General features: G+C 45.8%; 2 protein-coding genes across 2 annotated transcripts in view; one reads left to right on the top strand and one right to left on the bottom strand.

The window, feature by feature from the left end:
- The window catches only part of MMP24 (matrix metallopeptidase 24), a gene marked incomplete at its 5' end in the record, with an annotated part of 51,219 nt that extends 47,003 nt beyond the window's left edge, over nucleotides 1-4,216 (top strand). Inside the window, 2 exons of the mRNA XM_082007424.1 lie at nucleotides 218-484; nucleotides 3,434-4,216. Coding sequence (XP_081863550.1) covers nucleotides 218-484; nucleotides 3,434-3,771 — 605 coding nt within the window. The 3' untranslated portion in view covers nucleotides 3,772-4,216. The remainder of the gene's footprint in view (nucleotides 1-217; nucleotides 485-3,433) is intronic.
- A 6,497-nt stretch (nucleotides 4,217-10,713) lies between these two features.
- On the bottom strand, nucleotides 10,714-15,636 carry EIF6 (eukaryotic translation initiation factor 6; the record flags this gene model as incomplete). Its single annotated transcript, XM_082007039.1, has 6 exons — nucleotides 10,714-10,795; nucleotides 11,996-12,177; nucleotides 12,794-12,970; nucleotides 14,243-14,418; nucleotides 15,345-15,430; nucleotides 15,530-15,636. The coding sequence occupies 6 exons, from the start codon at nucleotides 15,634-15,636 to the stop codon at nucleotides 10,786-10,788; spliced, it is 738 nt and encodes a 245-aa protein (XP_081863165.1). The 3' UTR covers nucleotides 10,714-10,785.
- Between the last annotated feature and the right edge of the window lie 665 nt (nucleotides 15,637-16,301).

The raw sequence follows: 16,301 nt of genomic DNA on the forward strand, positions 1-16,301 counted from the left end.
TAAATGGGAAAGTGTTGTTTAACATCTCTTCCAAAACAACAGCTCAGGAGCAGCAAATGAAATCAGGATGTTTCAGGTTCAAAACAAACAGCTTTTTCACATAATACAGTTAAACCTGGAAATCCTCAACATGCTATGATTCATTGTGGCATTTTGTATTGATTAAACTACTAATTAGGAAAATCTGTTTGTTGTTTGTGTCCCCATTCATCTCTAGGAGATAAATACTGGGTTTTTAAAGAAGTGACAGCAGAGCCAGGCTACCCACACAGCCTAGTGGAGCTGGGGAGCTGTCTGCCCCGGGAAGGCATCGACACGGCTCTGCGTTGGGAGCCAGTAGGCAAAACGTACTTCTTCAAAGGTGACCGGTACTGGAGGTACAACGAGGACAAGAGAGCAACAGACCCAGGATACCCAAAGCCCATCACCGTGTGGAGAGGAATCCCTCAGGCTCCACAGGGAGCTTTTATCAGCAAAGAAGGCTGTATGTATCTGCAGTTATTAGACCTGTTTGTTAGATTGGTAATAGCTTGTCTACCCTGGGAGCTGGGTGGTTGGGTATGGGGTGTTTTGAATATTTTCTGAGATAGGAATCAAGTCTCAGAAGTCCTCGGGTCACACTGGTACCTGTGAGCATCAGCAGTCTGAGATCCTTCCTGACCCTCATCCCAACCCATGTACGTCCTCAACTGCCAAACCACATTATCATAATGCCAGCTCTGGGGGATGGAAAAGGGGACTTTTTCTGGTTTTGCTGCCACAAGATCCCCTACCAGAGTTTTCCTGGGCCCTGATTGTCAGGATGCTGTAACTTACATTTTCCTCCTAACTTCTTACCTTGCTCACTTGCTCACTCTGGTACAGGCTCCAACCTGCCCGATGTACTCTGAAGTTAGTCATGCACCGAGTGGGGGCTTGGACCTCCAGGGGCTCGGACCTCCAGGGGCTCCTTCCAACACATTTCTTTCTCTGATTTGAAGATTTCTTCCTCTTCTTCCAGCTGAGGAAAGAACTAACAGAAGGGGCTTGTGCTCTTGAAGCTGTGTTTAAATTTGGGGCTGTGGTGTGAGACGAGGGCTGTAGAGCTGGGCCAGGCTGGAGGACTGCAGTGAGAGCCAGCCAAGCTGGAGGACAGATGCAGGAGAACCAACACTTTCACCATTGTTCCCTTCTCCTTTTTTTTTTTTTCCTAATCACTTGCAAGTGATTTGAAAAGGAGTCATCTGGGGAGACAAGGGGTACTTCAGACAACATGTAGCATAAACCATCAGCCTTTTATTAGCAGCAGGACAAGACTCCTCCTTCACAACGGCCAAATCTTCCGGATTATGTGGCCAAAAGGACTTCTCTCATTCAGCATCTGGTCCCTCAGGCTGGGTGAACAGAAACCTTAAGCATTCTTCCAAACACTACCACACCCAGGCACACACTATCATTCTGCAGATTATGTTAATTGCTTGGTAAGACGAGTACGTATTTACAGCTGCTTTAGTAAAAAATAACTCGCTGCAGAACACTAAAGCTAGTTAGTTTTTTGGTTTTATTCACATGGGGAACGGTGCTCTGTGGGCAACATTGCACTTGCAAGCCAGGGTTATGGCTTCTCCTCTAAATCCTAGCTCCAGAAGTGTCGGAGTTGACTGCGTCCGTGGGACGTGTGACAGGATCTTCTGGACTGACTGCTGGCCGTACCGACCTGGCTGGTACCCACTTCGCTCCGTCCCCTCCCTCTCTGCCAAAGTCTCTTGTCTCATGCCGCGCCAATGTTGGGCAGGGTCGTATCTCGACTTGGGGGAAGGATCGCCCCAGGCAGCCCCCTCCTGTTGCGGCACGGGCGACCAGCACTCAGGTTCCGGGTCAGGAGGTCGGGGCCAAGGAGGACTCGCCACCTCCGTTGGTTGCGTTAGCGGGGGGGTGAGGGGGGGTGGGGGGGCGGGCGGGGGTCGCTCGTTCTCATCATCCCCAGCTGGGCCTCCCTTCTCTCCCGGGGCTGTGGCAGCGGCAGCTGCTGCCGCCGCTGTCCGCTCTGATTTTATCGCCTTTATAAGAGTCTCTGCCTTAAACGCCACAGACGGATGGGGGGGTACCCTTTTTGGCACCAAATTAGAAGCCTTCTAAGTGTATATTCATCATATTTCAGTCCTCTCTTAGAGAGCATATGCGGCAGGAGTCTGACCATCGCCCCTTCTTCATGCGATGCGTTCTGCCTTTAGTTCTTTTAATGTCTCTAGGATCAACCTCCAGAGTGTTGGAAACTTTATACTGTCTTTGTTGCCTGTGCTGACTTCATTCCTCAGTGCTGCACAAATTCCTTCCCAAATCGGGATCTCAAAAGCCTCATTTACTGAGGGAATTAGTCCTTTTTGCCGCACCCATACCAATAATCTTTTTAGGCCGGCTTCCTCATACTGTACACCTCTCTGAATTTCCACCTTTGCTTCACACTGTTGTTCTTTTCCTGCCCCAACAACTTCCGCCTCATCTGAAGGGGCTGACACGATCGACGGGAGCGGGGAACATGGGTTATCGGGGTTTTTTCTTGCTGAGTCTTGCCCCATTTTGTCAAGCACTTCAGCAACAGTTTTACACATAGGTGCTGTCATTCCTCGCACGGCAGAAAACCCCAAAAACCGCGCAATCGACCCTGCCCGAGCTTCCCCGCTTTTCGCTTTCACTGGCATCAGATCTGGAGATAACATCTGAGCAGCCGCGCACGCTACTTCTCGCTCTGCCTTCATAGCCTTTAAAGTTTCTATCACGTCTCTCCACAATTCTCTCACAGACTTTACTTCTTTTTCCAGCTTTTCGACTCCTTCAATAAGTTTCTGCCACATCTGCTCTCCTAATTCTCGCCATTCCAATATGGAAAATAATGTATAAGAATCTTTAAAATGTCCCAAACGCTACCCCAATTTAACCAGCTTAGTAAGCTGTTTCGCCGTTGTCTCAATTCCTCTCTTGGAGAGTATGCTTGCGAGCAACGTAGCAGCTGCCTCACTCTCCATGATGACAGCTCACCCTCTGGGAGGCAGTTAGCTAAGCTGCTCCGTGTCCGCCCCTGCGTTTGGGTTAAGGGTTACGGCACTTCTCCCAGTCGCTTATTTCCCACTCCCCTTCTCTCGCTGCGCTTACCGCAGTCACGAAGAATTGCAGCACAGAACCATCCTCTGCTACCAGATGTCGGAGTGGGAGGCGAACCCGGAGAATGATCATACCCACATTGGGACTCATCATTACTCCGGGTTCGCCTCCCACTCCGACACAGAAGCACCTTCACTTTTCAATGGTTTTGGGATGCCCTGGGTGAACATGTTTTATTGTCCCAGGCAGCTGCCGCCTCCAGCCTTTCAGACTCTCTGCACATCCTCACCCAAGCACAGCTTACCAAGTTGGAAATGGTGTGGTGAGAAACCTTCTCTGTTTTCTCTCCTAGTTTATACCTACTTCTACAAAGGGAAGGAGTACTGGAAGTTCGATAACCAGAGGCTGAGTGTGGAGCCAGGCTACCCCAGGTCAATCCTCAAAGACTGGATGGGCTGTAACCAGAAAGATGTTGAACGAAGCAAAGACAGACGCCTCCCCCACGACGATGTGGATATTATGGTGACAATAAATGATGTGCCTAGCACTGTAAATGCAATCGCAGTTGTGATCCCTTGCATTTTGTCTCTGTGTATCCTTGTCTTGGTATACACGATCTTCCAGTTTAAAAACAAAGAGGTGCAGCAAAATGTTGTGTATTACAAAAGACCTGTCCAGGAATGGGTATGACACAGCCCACTGCACATTTCAGGTCATTGATCTGATGAGGACTATGGACAAAAGAAAAAAAAAGGAAAAAAAATGCATTCAAAAGCCTACCAAACAGAACTACTTCAGTGACCTACAAGTTTTGGACAGCCTGGGACTGAAAGAAGCCAGAAAACTGGAAAAAATACAGGCAGCCTTGCAGTGTGGAGCCTCTTTCCTTCTTACTGCCTCAGTTACATGTCAGTCTTGGTGTGCCATCCTCCACGGGCTCACTCTGCTAACATCAGAGTCTTCAAGACAGGTTTCAACTGACCTGGGAAACTTCCTTCAGTTCCCTGCACCAGTGCTCCCTGTTAAACCCAGCATTCTCCAGTGTAGCTAAACCACCTCTGAACAGAACCATTTTTTTAATAGCTGCCTCATAAAGGAATTACGATCATGAAATCTATGAACAGGAACAATTCAGTATCGTAAGAAGACATTCTGATGCTGAACCATTCTAAAAGATCTTCTTAGTTTATTAAAAAATCCAGGGAATTACCTGGATACAATTTTCCAATACCTGCTGGTCAGATGTTTTGTACATTCATAACTAATCCACGCTGCCACTCAGCACAGTGCATGAGGAACCACTAAGCACTCAAAGAGGTAAATGAGTGCAGAGCAGAAGCTCAAGCAGCACCAAACCAGACACCGCAATGTTACCTGGCAACATCAAGCCCTAGATTGGGACAATCTGAAGTCAAAGTAATTGGGTCTAAGAAAACAATCATGGAAAAACACGTTTTTGTTTTGGGAGCCATTAATGAAAGAAATATTTAAATGTCATATGATGTTGTTTTAAGCTCCCATCAGCAAGAAACAATGAAACAATGGTTACGGTTATACTGAAAAATATGTATAGACGTAGACTGCACTCCACCCCTGTTAAGATGCTGGGAAAAGATGAATTGTTGTTATGTGGCATGTATAACTAGATTGTGGAATTTGTATGTTGGGTTTCAGGAGAATGGAAATGTTTGTTTGGAGTGAGACCATCATTATATTTTTCTGAAATAGTCAAGATACAGTAAGAATTAGGCTTGTTCATAAAACTAAATCCATCCCTTTAGATGTTACAAAGATTGTATGCCTTTGAAATTTGGGGTTTTTTGTTTTTGCTTACTTCTTCACAGGCAAATATTTGGCAAGGACCAAAGGAAGCATGCCACACAGTAGAATGAGTTCTCACTAGCCACATTTGACAGAGACATAAAAATCAGGTAAAGGCTAGATAAATGTCTGAACTTTCAGCTAGTAACTTTTCACAAGTCTCTTCCTATGACAGTACCTTCTGCTTATCCCTCTTACATTTGTGAATGGTTTAGGATGTTGTGTCCTAACCACAAACTTAGTCCATTTTCTTGTTGATGCTGGTATTTCCACCATGTTAAAGAAGAGTGGAAGAAGTTACTTGCAGTGTAATGGTGAAGTCCAGCCCTGTACAGAAGTGCCATTCATGTAAGCACATGAACTGCTTTGCACGCTCACTGTAAGGACTAGGTGATTACTGTAAGCCCTCTGCCTATAACTGAATTTTATTCAGTGCAATGGAAATGCAGTGCACAGAATGTACAGTTAGTATAGAAAAAGTACAGCTTTATGTCAGCTATGAAAAAAAAATCCAAGGATGACAAACATGCTAAAAATATTCCTAATTATAATGGTGAGGAATGAAGAAGCAGAAAGATTGTTAGCATTCTGAATTTCTAACCAGTGCTCAAATATTGCTATGGTGAAGCAGGATAGACAAATAGATACTTCTAGTGAAGCCCACTAGGACTGCACAACACGTGGTCTCAAACTGTGTTTTGTCCTTCATAATTGATTTCCATAGCCAAGCTGTTTATTGTGTTTAAACATTAAAAAATATTACAAACATATTACAAAATAAGTGAGAAGCTAGTAGATGCAAAACTTTGAATTTTAGTGAAAAAAAGTGGTAACGTCTTATGATGGGTGATGAAGTGCAAAGGACCAAATGAAATCGGAGCTACTAATTAGACACCCCACACATGCTACTCCGTATGTTGCTATGCGTACTATGTATGTGGTAGAATGCACACTACGAACGCCACAGCCACATGGCACATTGAACTCACTGGTACGCTGCCATCTCTTCTGGGACTGCGACAGCCCAAACCTTTGAGCAACTTCCAACAGCCATCATTAAACAAACAAACAAAAAATTTACAACCTAGAGATATGTCTTGTTTGTATTTCTTTCCTCCTGCACAAAGGTAGATTTTCGGTCTGTTCAAAACCCTATCCCGAGTAACAAGCTGTACAGGCAGCACAATGCCGGGGTCTGTAGCAAGCTGAGCCGTTTCCTCAGACAGCCGTGCGTTGCCCTGCAGCACCAGGCACCCCGCTGCAGTGAGGCAAAACCCTGTATTGCCAAAACTCAGCCCTCCTCCAAGAACCGGAGAAATAGTTTGGTGCCTTTTCTAACAGCTTCGCAACCACGCAGATGTTACATATTTGAGCTTTCCAGGGCTGTGAGGTATTTGTGTAGGTGTTTAAGGGGCTGACAAACAGCCCTCCAGAGTTACAAGGAGGAGCTGGAGCCACGGGAGCTGGGGCACGTAGCTGAGCAGTTGACCCACTTTCCCCACGTACCATCCCATTCATGCCGTGGTCATATCTCTTTTAAGGTTAGCACCCGTGCAGTCCTGAGGTGACCTGGACCTGGGCACAAACATCAGTGTTCTTATAAGGGATAGTTCCTTAATATTCCCACACCTGAGCTCTTTGCTGGGATCCTGTATTATGCTACAGAAACACAGCACCTGATCAGCAGAGTATCAGCTCCATCTGCCTCCCATCAGCACAACTAAAGCATCTCCATGGGCAGGTGGCCATGTTCCAGCTCCCGTCCAGAAATGCAGCACCAGGACGTGTTGCCACCACAGGGGAGCTGGGAACAGCAGTGCTTTTTCAACCCTAATCCCATAAGAAGCTTTCCTCGGCGTGTTCCTGGCGTGAGACACACCACCCTGCGCGACAGGTCATTTTTACGGTCTGGGGGAAATCCTGGCACACCTTTACCTTGAGTGCAGCAGTAGCAGCCCCTCTGGCAAGCAGCCCACTGCATACGCTCTACTGCATTCACCCTAGTGCACTCGACATTCTATTTCCCCCCTCCCCCCAGCTTTTGACTATTTTGAATAATTTCATCACCAGCAAAGTATGCTCAATGTTACAGGTACTTAGAAATGTGCTGGGATACACAATCAGTAGAGTCAGAACAGAGGTGGTCCTCCACTGTAAGAGAAAGTAGTTGTTCCTAACTTATAATAATTAGTCATTATGCTCAAGGGAATCTCCCATCTCACACCATGAGGACTCAGGTTTTTGAAAACTTCTGTCAAGGATCCCAACAAGTTTCTGGACATTAAAGCACTCTACGGCAGCCAAAGCTACACACCCTGACTTCTTCACTGAATCTCAAGCTGCAAGACATTCATTCCTCCCTCAAAACCTCTGAACAACTCTTCTCCATCCTGTCACATTCATCCCAGGGCTTGATTCCAACATTTCTCATAGAATCAGACTTACTTGTCCAGCACAGCTGGAATCAGCTATAGTTAGTTCCTGCAACCTATAGTTAGTTCCTCAGATAGTTCCTGCAAGCCTTTGTAATAACTGAAGTCATGCCTGATAGTAAAGGTGGTACAGAGCCGTGGTATGTAACCCACAGCTTCATAGTTGAGTAATTTCATTTTTAGGAATCCTGAGAACTTGTGGTAGCAATACCCAGCACTGCGGATACAACTTGCTTTTATTGACTATTCTTTCACACCTTCTTTCGACATCGCCACTGGAGAGTGCCACCTTTGAGATAAAGCACATAAAAAGGATCAGGCAAGCATTGCACAGTGCTTTAAGTGCCTCAAGCTGTGTAATGCCAAGGGCCTGCCACTTGTAATTCTGCCACTGTGTAACCCTTCACCCGAGCTGACATTTCTCCCTCACCCTTTCACACTGTTGTTCTCCTGGTCTCATCCTCATGGCCCCTGCACCTGCAAGCTCTGACACTGCTAGGGAGGTTCTCATGGGAAGTCATCAGCAATAGCATGAGAATCTCACTCCTCCTTTCCCCCGGCTTCTTTTGGAGTTTTTAGTTTACAGAAAAAACAAAATTTAATGAACAACAAAGTAGAAGTATATTTTTGGGTAATGTGCATTTGCAGAAAAGCTTGGAAACCACTGTGCAACACTTGCATCTAATCTACACATTGTACTCAAGATAAAGATGCATTTTGGATTTACAGATAATGATATTTTGTTTGGGCTTTCTTTTCCTAACTCACTCCAAGCATTCAGCTTGCTTTTTTGACGGTTCCTGAAGGCTGAGCACACATCTTTGTTCAAATACGTACCTTCAGGCCAAGAATTTGCTCTTGCACTGCTCAGAGTTCATCACTACAGGTGTGAAATTTGGATGCTTAACTACAACAAGCTTCACTTCACATCCAGCTGCACTGATTTTACCTTTCTAGCAGTCAGTCCTCATCCTTACTAGTCAGAATAAGTCAGTATGGCCCAACTTCCCTGCACTAATCCACTGTCTTTCCTAAATGGGACACAGTAACACTGAACATCATGGCACCCAGCGGAAAACTCCTGGAAAATCTAACCATTTACTCTGAGGTTTTCCCCCCATCCTCAAGCATGTAAAAGGGCTTCCCTCTTGTTCCATGGGATCACTCACCCAGGGTTCTTAAAAGCCTTTGGCACAAAATCCTGCCAAATGCCTTTCAGAAGTACAAATAACATTACAACAGACCTTCTCCATACCTCTGTGGACTCCTTTTAAAGAACTCCACAGGTCTTGTAAAACATGACTTGCCATTAAAACACCAAGTTTTTACTCTCTCCAAATATCATGTAACCATGTTTCTACTAATTCCATTCTTTATTATAGCTTCTGTTTTCCTTGTACACAGGTCCATCTTACCAGTTCAGAATTCCCACCAACCCTTGTTTAGAGCAGGTTATCACGTTTGCCACCTTCCAGTTCCCAAGCTTCAATGCAACTTTTTTAAGAGGTCATGCACCACAGTTAGCAATACCCGGTTCTGCTGTCTGTCTCCAATCCTCTGGCATATCACAACCCCCAACTCTGCACCAGTCTTTGCTACTTAAGGATCTGGATTACACAGAGACTGATTATTTTTCTTCTTTACCTCTAAGCAATTTTTAACATGCAACACACATCAAGATTACCAATATAAACCAGGATTCCTGCCTGGCAACCGGAACGAAAAAAAACGTTAAGTTACAGAAGCTGCAGAGGAAAACTTCAGCCTTACTCATTTCACAGTTGATGAATACACACTGACACTGATAGCAGCACTCTTTGCCATTTATACCTAACAACAGAGCCCTGTCAGGTGGCCAAAGGAAAGCAGCTTCTTACTCTAAATACTGAGATATGCTAAGAGGAGGAGACCTGGAGTCAGTGCCAAGAAAGGGAGTCCACTGTATCATGAACACCAAAAATTGTTAGCCACAGTAGCGAGGAGCTATGAGCTGCTTACAGGCTTCCCCAATGGCAGAGGGAAGGTGACCTGTCTGGAAATGGCAACCCCTGGCTCAGTTACCATCCTAGACAACCAGATGGCAGGACTGCTATGATCAGGGAAGATCCTATGGCAATTTTTAGCAGTTTAAGGAGCAACCTTTAATCAACCGAAACTTACAAAACCTTCCCTAACCATCCAGACAGTAAAACAAAAATGGAAGTTTACTTAATTTTCTACAAAGCCTGAAGCACCAGGGCCAAAAAAAGAGCTCTGCCCACATGGCCTTCAGGACAACACTCCTCAGAACCCAGCTGAGAGTAATGCAGCTGTGTGGAAGCAAGCAAGGAGCTTCCACATACCCTTAGGATGGGAAGTGGAGACATTTCTATGCCTTCAGTACACCCTTAACAGGCAAGTTAAGGTTGCAACTGAAATGAGAGATCAGGGAGCAATAGCTCTGTTAAGCAAATGACTATCTTCCACCTGAAAGTGGTACCTATAGCTTTCGTCTTCATCATACTCCAACAAGGGCAGAGCTCTTAATTAGCGAGTTCCCAAATCTGTAACATCTGACTGAGTGGAGTAACTGCTTAGAACCACATTACTTAATCTTTGTCTCCAAGATAACACAAGATGAGGTGGTTTAAATCTTTTTTGATTTGCTGACTAAAGAGTTTCCCAGCATAGGTGGCTAATTCCCGTATAACAAATTTAAGCCCACTGGCAATAGCAGGCTTTTCTAGCCTCTCTGTTCCAGGCGACTCAGAAACCGCACACATGCCACCAGGCATCTGCAGACAATAGATCAAATACCACTGTTCTAGAGGCAGTCACATGTTGTTGCTGACTGACTGACTTGGAGAAACTCCAGTTTTAATCAGACCTGATCACTTCAGAATCACCGGCCCTGTGGGAATAGCTGCAAGTCAGGGCAAGAGAGCAGGTGATGACTTCTGAATTATTTTGCAGCAAGTAAACTACTATATTTTTGGTACTGGACATAGAAGGGGCTCTTAAGCCTATCTACAGCAGAAACACTTTTTAGCAAGACTGTGGAAAAAGAGGGCAGTGCCATGTATGTGCTGAAACAGACTGCTGTGCAGCAGAACACTGAAGCATTATTTAAGGCAAAATAATCCCTAGTGATCAATATCCAAGAGCCACAAGAGTAACTATTGTGGGCTAATTTGAGGGGCTCAGTCAGCATCACAAAACAAGAAAGCACAGCTGAAGAACTGGAAAACGTCAGCAAAAGGATAGAGAGCATTCCTTATTTGTAACTTATATATGTGATTTGTCAGTTTTTGTAATAATAGTTTACAAAACACTACAAAAAGTTGGGTTTGTAGCCTCTTCCTTGGGCTAGGCCTGCAGAAACAACACCAGAAGGTCTAGATGTCTGTAATCCAAAGTGCAGTTTGACACTTCACTCCTTAGGAGCCTTCTGGAAAGTAGGAACCATTAATGCTCATGTCAAGCTAAAAAGACAAAACAGAAAGGAGATTTAGCAGATGAGTGCCAGAGAGTGCAGAACGCATTTCAAAACCAGTACAGTCAGTTTTCAACCTCCAGTTACAAAGGCCCAGTAGAAATTTCCCTCCTAGAACATAAGGGTCTTATGAAAACAGGGAAGCAGACCTAGCAGCTGCTAACAGCCAGCTGTAAGAACAGACTTGTCAAGCTGCCAAAGGCAAAATGTACACTCAGCCTGGTCCAGGTAGTTATCAAAAGCTCAAAGCAAGTTTAATTATGGCTCTGTTATGCTCAGGGCCATCAAGCTTTTACACAGGAACTGTAAAGGGGCAGCAAAGAACTCCTTCAAAGGGTTCTTCATTCAAGGAATTCCTTATGCTGTAAACCGTTCCTACATATTCTTGTAACAACTGAGAACTCAGCCACTAAGTTACAATGGCCTAGGTAGCTCAAGAACACACATCTAGCACCACAGCAATGATTGCAAGAGTTGTAATCAGATGAAAGCCCAAATGAAGTTCGCATAGGACATTCATCTCTATGTATACCTAAACCTTGTAAAAAAATTTGCACACATTAATGAACGCGGAAGGTCCTCTATCACTACCACTCCAGGCAGAAAACAAGAAAACCTGCCTCCCATTAAAAGGTAACCTGGACAAAGCCTTTGACAAAAAGGCTTAAAAAATTTAAGGCAGCAGCCTTAAATTAAAAAGCTTTAAAGGCAGGCAAGCTCCAAAGTCTTTTTGGCCCCAGAAATGGTTGTAGTAGGCATTTGAAATAATAATTTTATGGGTTACAACAATCAAAAGCCAAGATGTCAAGCAAAGTCACTAGCTTTTTAACTTTTAAAGCAAGATTTGTTTTTAAAAAAAAAAATCCATTCACATCATAGCTAAGCACTGAATAACTAGGAAAAAAAGCACCTGAAAGTTGAAATGGATGCTATTTCTCACAAAAAGTATTATAACTGCAACAAAACCCCTTACACTTTCCATACAGGACTAAACAAGCTCATCAACATCAAACCAACCCTTCTGCAACAAGGCAATTGTTGTCAGTAACCCAACAAAAGGAAAGAGGAAGTAAAAAAACTAAAAGAAAAAATTTTTTAAGAAGATAAATCAATTGTGAAAACAGCCATTTTTATAGTAAAATCTTGCCTGTTTTGATCGTGATTATACACAGACCTGAATCCTCCTTACCTGTCAATCAAGGAATCTCTCATGTTGGTAGCAATGGTACTTGGCTGAGCTTCATTCAGCCTGAAGATACTCTCGATGACGGAGAGCTCAGTGCTGGTTGTATCCAGCCCACAGAAGGCACACCAGTCATTTACAACCATTCCTGCTGCAATAACCTCGCTGCCACGATTCACTGTTCCAGCCTAGCAAAAGCAAGGCAGTAAGAGTTAGTGGGGTATGCCAACAGCAACATATTTTGTTCCACATCCTTACTACAAGTCTTTAGCAGAGGGCCTCAACTCACACTCCTAAAAAGATTAAAGCTTCTGCCATCAACAAAGTTGTAAAGATTTCAGATAAAAAGGTTAATGAACAGCCTTTAATCTCTGGAGAGAAAATTGTGTGACATTCAGTGAAATACAATCTAACAAGTAGGAAGCACAAAGGCATAGCAATCGTGAAATTCACAAATCCAAATGGGCAGGCACAGGATTTTATTACTCAATTTTTTTTAAACGATGCCTTTGGCCAAACCACAGGCAATCTCATATTCTGTATGAATCAATCAGCACAACTTGCATAATCCCAGCAGAGCAGTATTTCAGAAGCAAACTAGAGGTGCTAAGCAGCTTATTCAGACTCAGAAGAGACAGAGAAAATGTCTCAGAAGACCTGCCCCAGTCTTCTCCTTATCTCCCACTTGGAACAGCTCTGCTGAGGAAACAGTATCTAGGAGCCCACAAGATGTAGAAACATTAAAACTGAGAACTGGGTTGGAAGGGAGTGGCAAGAGAAAACACAAACCCACAAATGCCTTACCACAAGTGGGACCTGAAGCAATGAAGACAGTTCATCCTGATCATCAATTGAAGTTTTGGGGTGCACAATTCCTCCTTGGTTACTAAAAACACAGTAACTTCCTACCAGCACCTGATCTGCTACCGTTTGTCTGAAAACCTCAACCTTCAGTACATCTGCCAAGATCTCTTCTGTCTCCTGCAAACAGAAAGAAAGAATAAAGTCCTCCGTAAACCGGTATCGTAGAATTTGAAAGTCAAGCTATTCCTGCATGCAACCATCAGCTGCGATCCTTCCCTCTGAAAGTCTGCCCACACTTTCACAATCCATTGCAATCCAATCATTATCAAACCCTTACTCAACCTCTATACTCCAGATGGTTCCAGTTACCTGTGCATACCGAGCTGGACCTTCACTGAGAAATGCTCTTCTCCCCTTTTTCTGGAGGATATTGTCAGTACATCAGTTGTTTCAATACCTGTTCTCTGAGCATTCCCTGTGAACCAGTCCTCTTTTGTCCCACACCACTGGGACACAACTGTCTTATCCTCCTACATAACTCTAAGAACTTCCTTCCCCTCCAGGTTTTCATTGTGAATTATTTTGATTTCTCCATCTCTGGCCATCTTGGCTTACTTTTTAAACTTATTTAAAACATAATATGCTGCAAAGGCCATTACCTTTCTCCCCTCCCCTTTTTTTACCTTTGCACTCCTAACACGACGTATTTCTTCATCAGCTTTAGCACAAACTGAAAGCACACACTGTAAGGACCTTCACTACCTGTAGCCACACAACACACCCCTCTCTAATGCTATTAAGATACCAGTTCCCAAACATAAAGTAGCAGCAACTTTGTCTCCTCTGCCCTCATTTTAAACTTCCGTACAAGAACCTTCCATTTTTCTTTCACCCCTCTGTAAACATGCACACCACCACATCCATGGCCTCTTTAAACTACTACAAATTTCAGCTAGCTTGGCAGTAGCTTGTAATTACTGCTGTAGTCCTGACTACACTCTTCTTTATGCTCTCTTTATTACACACATGCACACTCTCTTTTATTCATTCGATTTTACATATGCAAAGCAAATTGCACCTGACAATGTATCTCCATACCCTACTACTTCCCTTCTGCGAAGGGCCTTCACTACAACATGTTGAACAAGAAGGCACACGCTATACTTGGGCAGGGTCCACATCCACAAATCAAGGTAAATATAGGAGAAGAGACAGATCAATTGAAATGAAGCAGAAGTCCAAAATCCAATTTTAAGACTTCTTGCTTGAGAATAATTGAAACGTGAGGCAGCACAGCCTCCTGCATGACATTAGCTCAGCTGTTAGCACAGCTCTTCTGACCCCCATGCTACATACAGCAATCCTCAACAACTACAAACCCAAACTGCAGCTCGGCAATCATTTCACATGCATCTGCTATGAATTTAAAAGTGTTATATAGCCATATACCCTGTCAAGATCCGGATGAACAAGAGCTACGTAGTCATTGCAGGTAGTGACATTGCCCAGTGCTGAAAGACGCTCTTCTACTCGTTGAATTCGTACAGAATCTGGAAGGCTATTGCGGATATGTTGAAGCTCCTGGTCTGTCGTACTGCTTGGGACCAACAGGCCATGTCTGTTTCCTAAAATGACCAAAAAAAAAAAAAAAAGAGAAGAAAATTTAAAAAAGAATGTTTCCACAGGGCTTGCTACTTTCCTGATGTTCATATAACGGCTTGAACTGCCCTTGCCCTATCCACTCCTCCCAAAACCAGAATTCAACCCAAAAGAAATAATGTTACCAATTAACAGTAACGCAGCACCACAGGTAAGGGAAAACTGGGCTGAAGCACAGACTTATCTCAGAGTAGAAATCGGTGAAGAGCACCATCTTTAATCACTTCTCTTTCTCAAAAGAATTAAAGGAAGCCCGAGGTTCCCAATGAAACACTTTCACTAAGAATTTCCCCTACAGATGCCAACTGCCCCACAAAACGTATAGATGCTGCGTGTCTGCATTACTTTACTGTGGTAAACCACTATGACATGATTCTTTTCACAGAAACAAAACTCAAGCAAGAATTTTGTCTGACTGAATAGGGTCTCACTAGCCAGAGACAGATGAAAGACCTTTCTTTGACTTCCACATTTGTTAATGCCTTTCCCCTCCCTGGGCTCTGCCCCTCCAGTGCTGCCACTGAACCATTAACCTTAAGAAAAATGAAACTTCTCCTAGTTTACCAAAAAGTAGACTTACACATATCTTTAGCCCATCTTCAAGCCCTGAGAGGCAAACACACCCCAAATACGCCAGCTCTTTGTTACTGGGAGAGTTTTAGATTTTCCATTGTTTGCTCTTCCTCTTCACATTCTTGAAGCATTAAAATAAAACCTGTGAGGAAGATGGGTGCTGCTCGTTGGACTCCCCACCACAGTTAAACCCAGAGTACGCCACAGTATGCACCAACCGAATACGGGATTGCTTTTGTTTCCATAGGAGCCCCGCCCGGGCTCTCCTGGCCCCGGCCGAGCCCGAGGTCCGGGGGCGAGGGGCCGCCCCGTCACCTACCCACACACATTCTGCCGATGATGCGGCAGCCGGCGATGGAGGCGTGAATCACCGGGATGGTCCCAAAGAGCTCCCCTTCGAAGACGCTGGAAGGAGAAAGCGCCGTTAGGGTACTGCCGCGGGGCTCGCCGAGGCGGCGGCAGCCGGGCTGGGCCGCCCGGGCCGGGCCCCCGGGGTTCCCTCACCTGTAGAAGTTCTCCGAGCCGCCGATGGCCACGAGGCAGTAGGCGTTGGTGAGCTTGGCGAAGCAGCCCAGCTCGTTGTTGTTCTCGAAGCTGGCGCGGACAGCCATGGCCAGGCCGAGGACGGGCACTGCGGCGGAGACTGGCCGGACTGGTGACGCGCGCCGCAGCCTCGGCCTCACGCACGCGGCGTCGCCGCTTCCGCTTCCGGCGGCGGCGGATGGAAGGCGCGGGACAGAGCGGCCCCCGCCTCGCGTGGCGGGGACAGCGCCGCCACCGGCCGGGAGGCTCGGTCGCCCCGGCCGCCGCCGCCATGAGGGGGAGCGCGGGACCCCCGTGGGGCTGCCCCGGCCCCCGGAGGGACCTGCCCCGACGCCAGTCCCGAGGTCTGCGTGACAGCAGCACGTCCCCACGCACCACACGCCACACTGGCCTCCGCCAGGTCACTGGGCCATGACACGACACCATGTGCCCAGCTACGCCATCGCAGGCTGAGGCCACCCAGGTGCCCTCACAGGCGACCTGTACCTGACAAGGCCACCTGTACCTGACGAGGCCACCATGGGCCCAGGCATGCCATTGCTGTTTGTGTGCCTGGACGCGCCACCGTGGGCCACCCCCATCCGTGTGCAGACACACCATCCCTGTCCAGGCATGACCTGTGAGCTCCGAGCACCACCTTTGTGCTGACACCATCTGTGTGCAACAGCGCCCGGCTACAGGCGTGTCACCTGTGTGCAGACATGCCACCCGTGATCCGGATGCCACCCAAGTG

This window comes from Phaethon aethereus, assembly GCF_964289735.1.
Source record: "Phaethon aethereus genome assembly, chromosome: 16".
Taxonomy (NCBI): Eukaryota; Metazoa; Chordata; class Aves; order Phaethontiformes; family Phaethontidae; genus Phaethon; species Phaethon aethereus.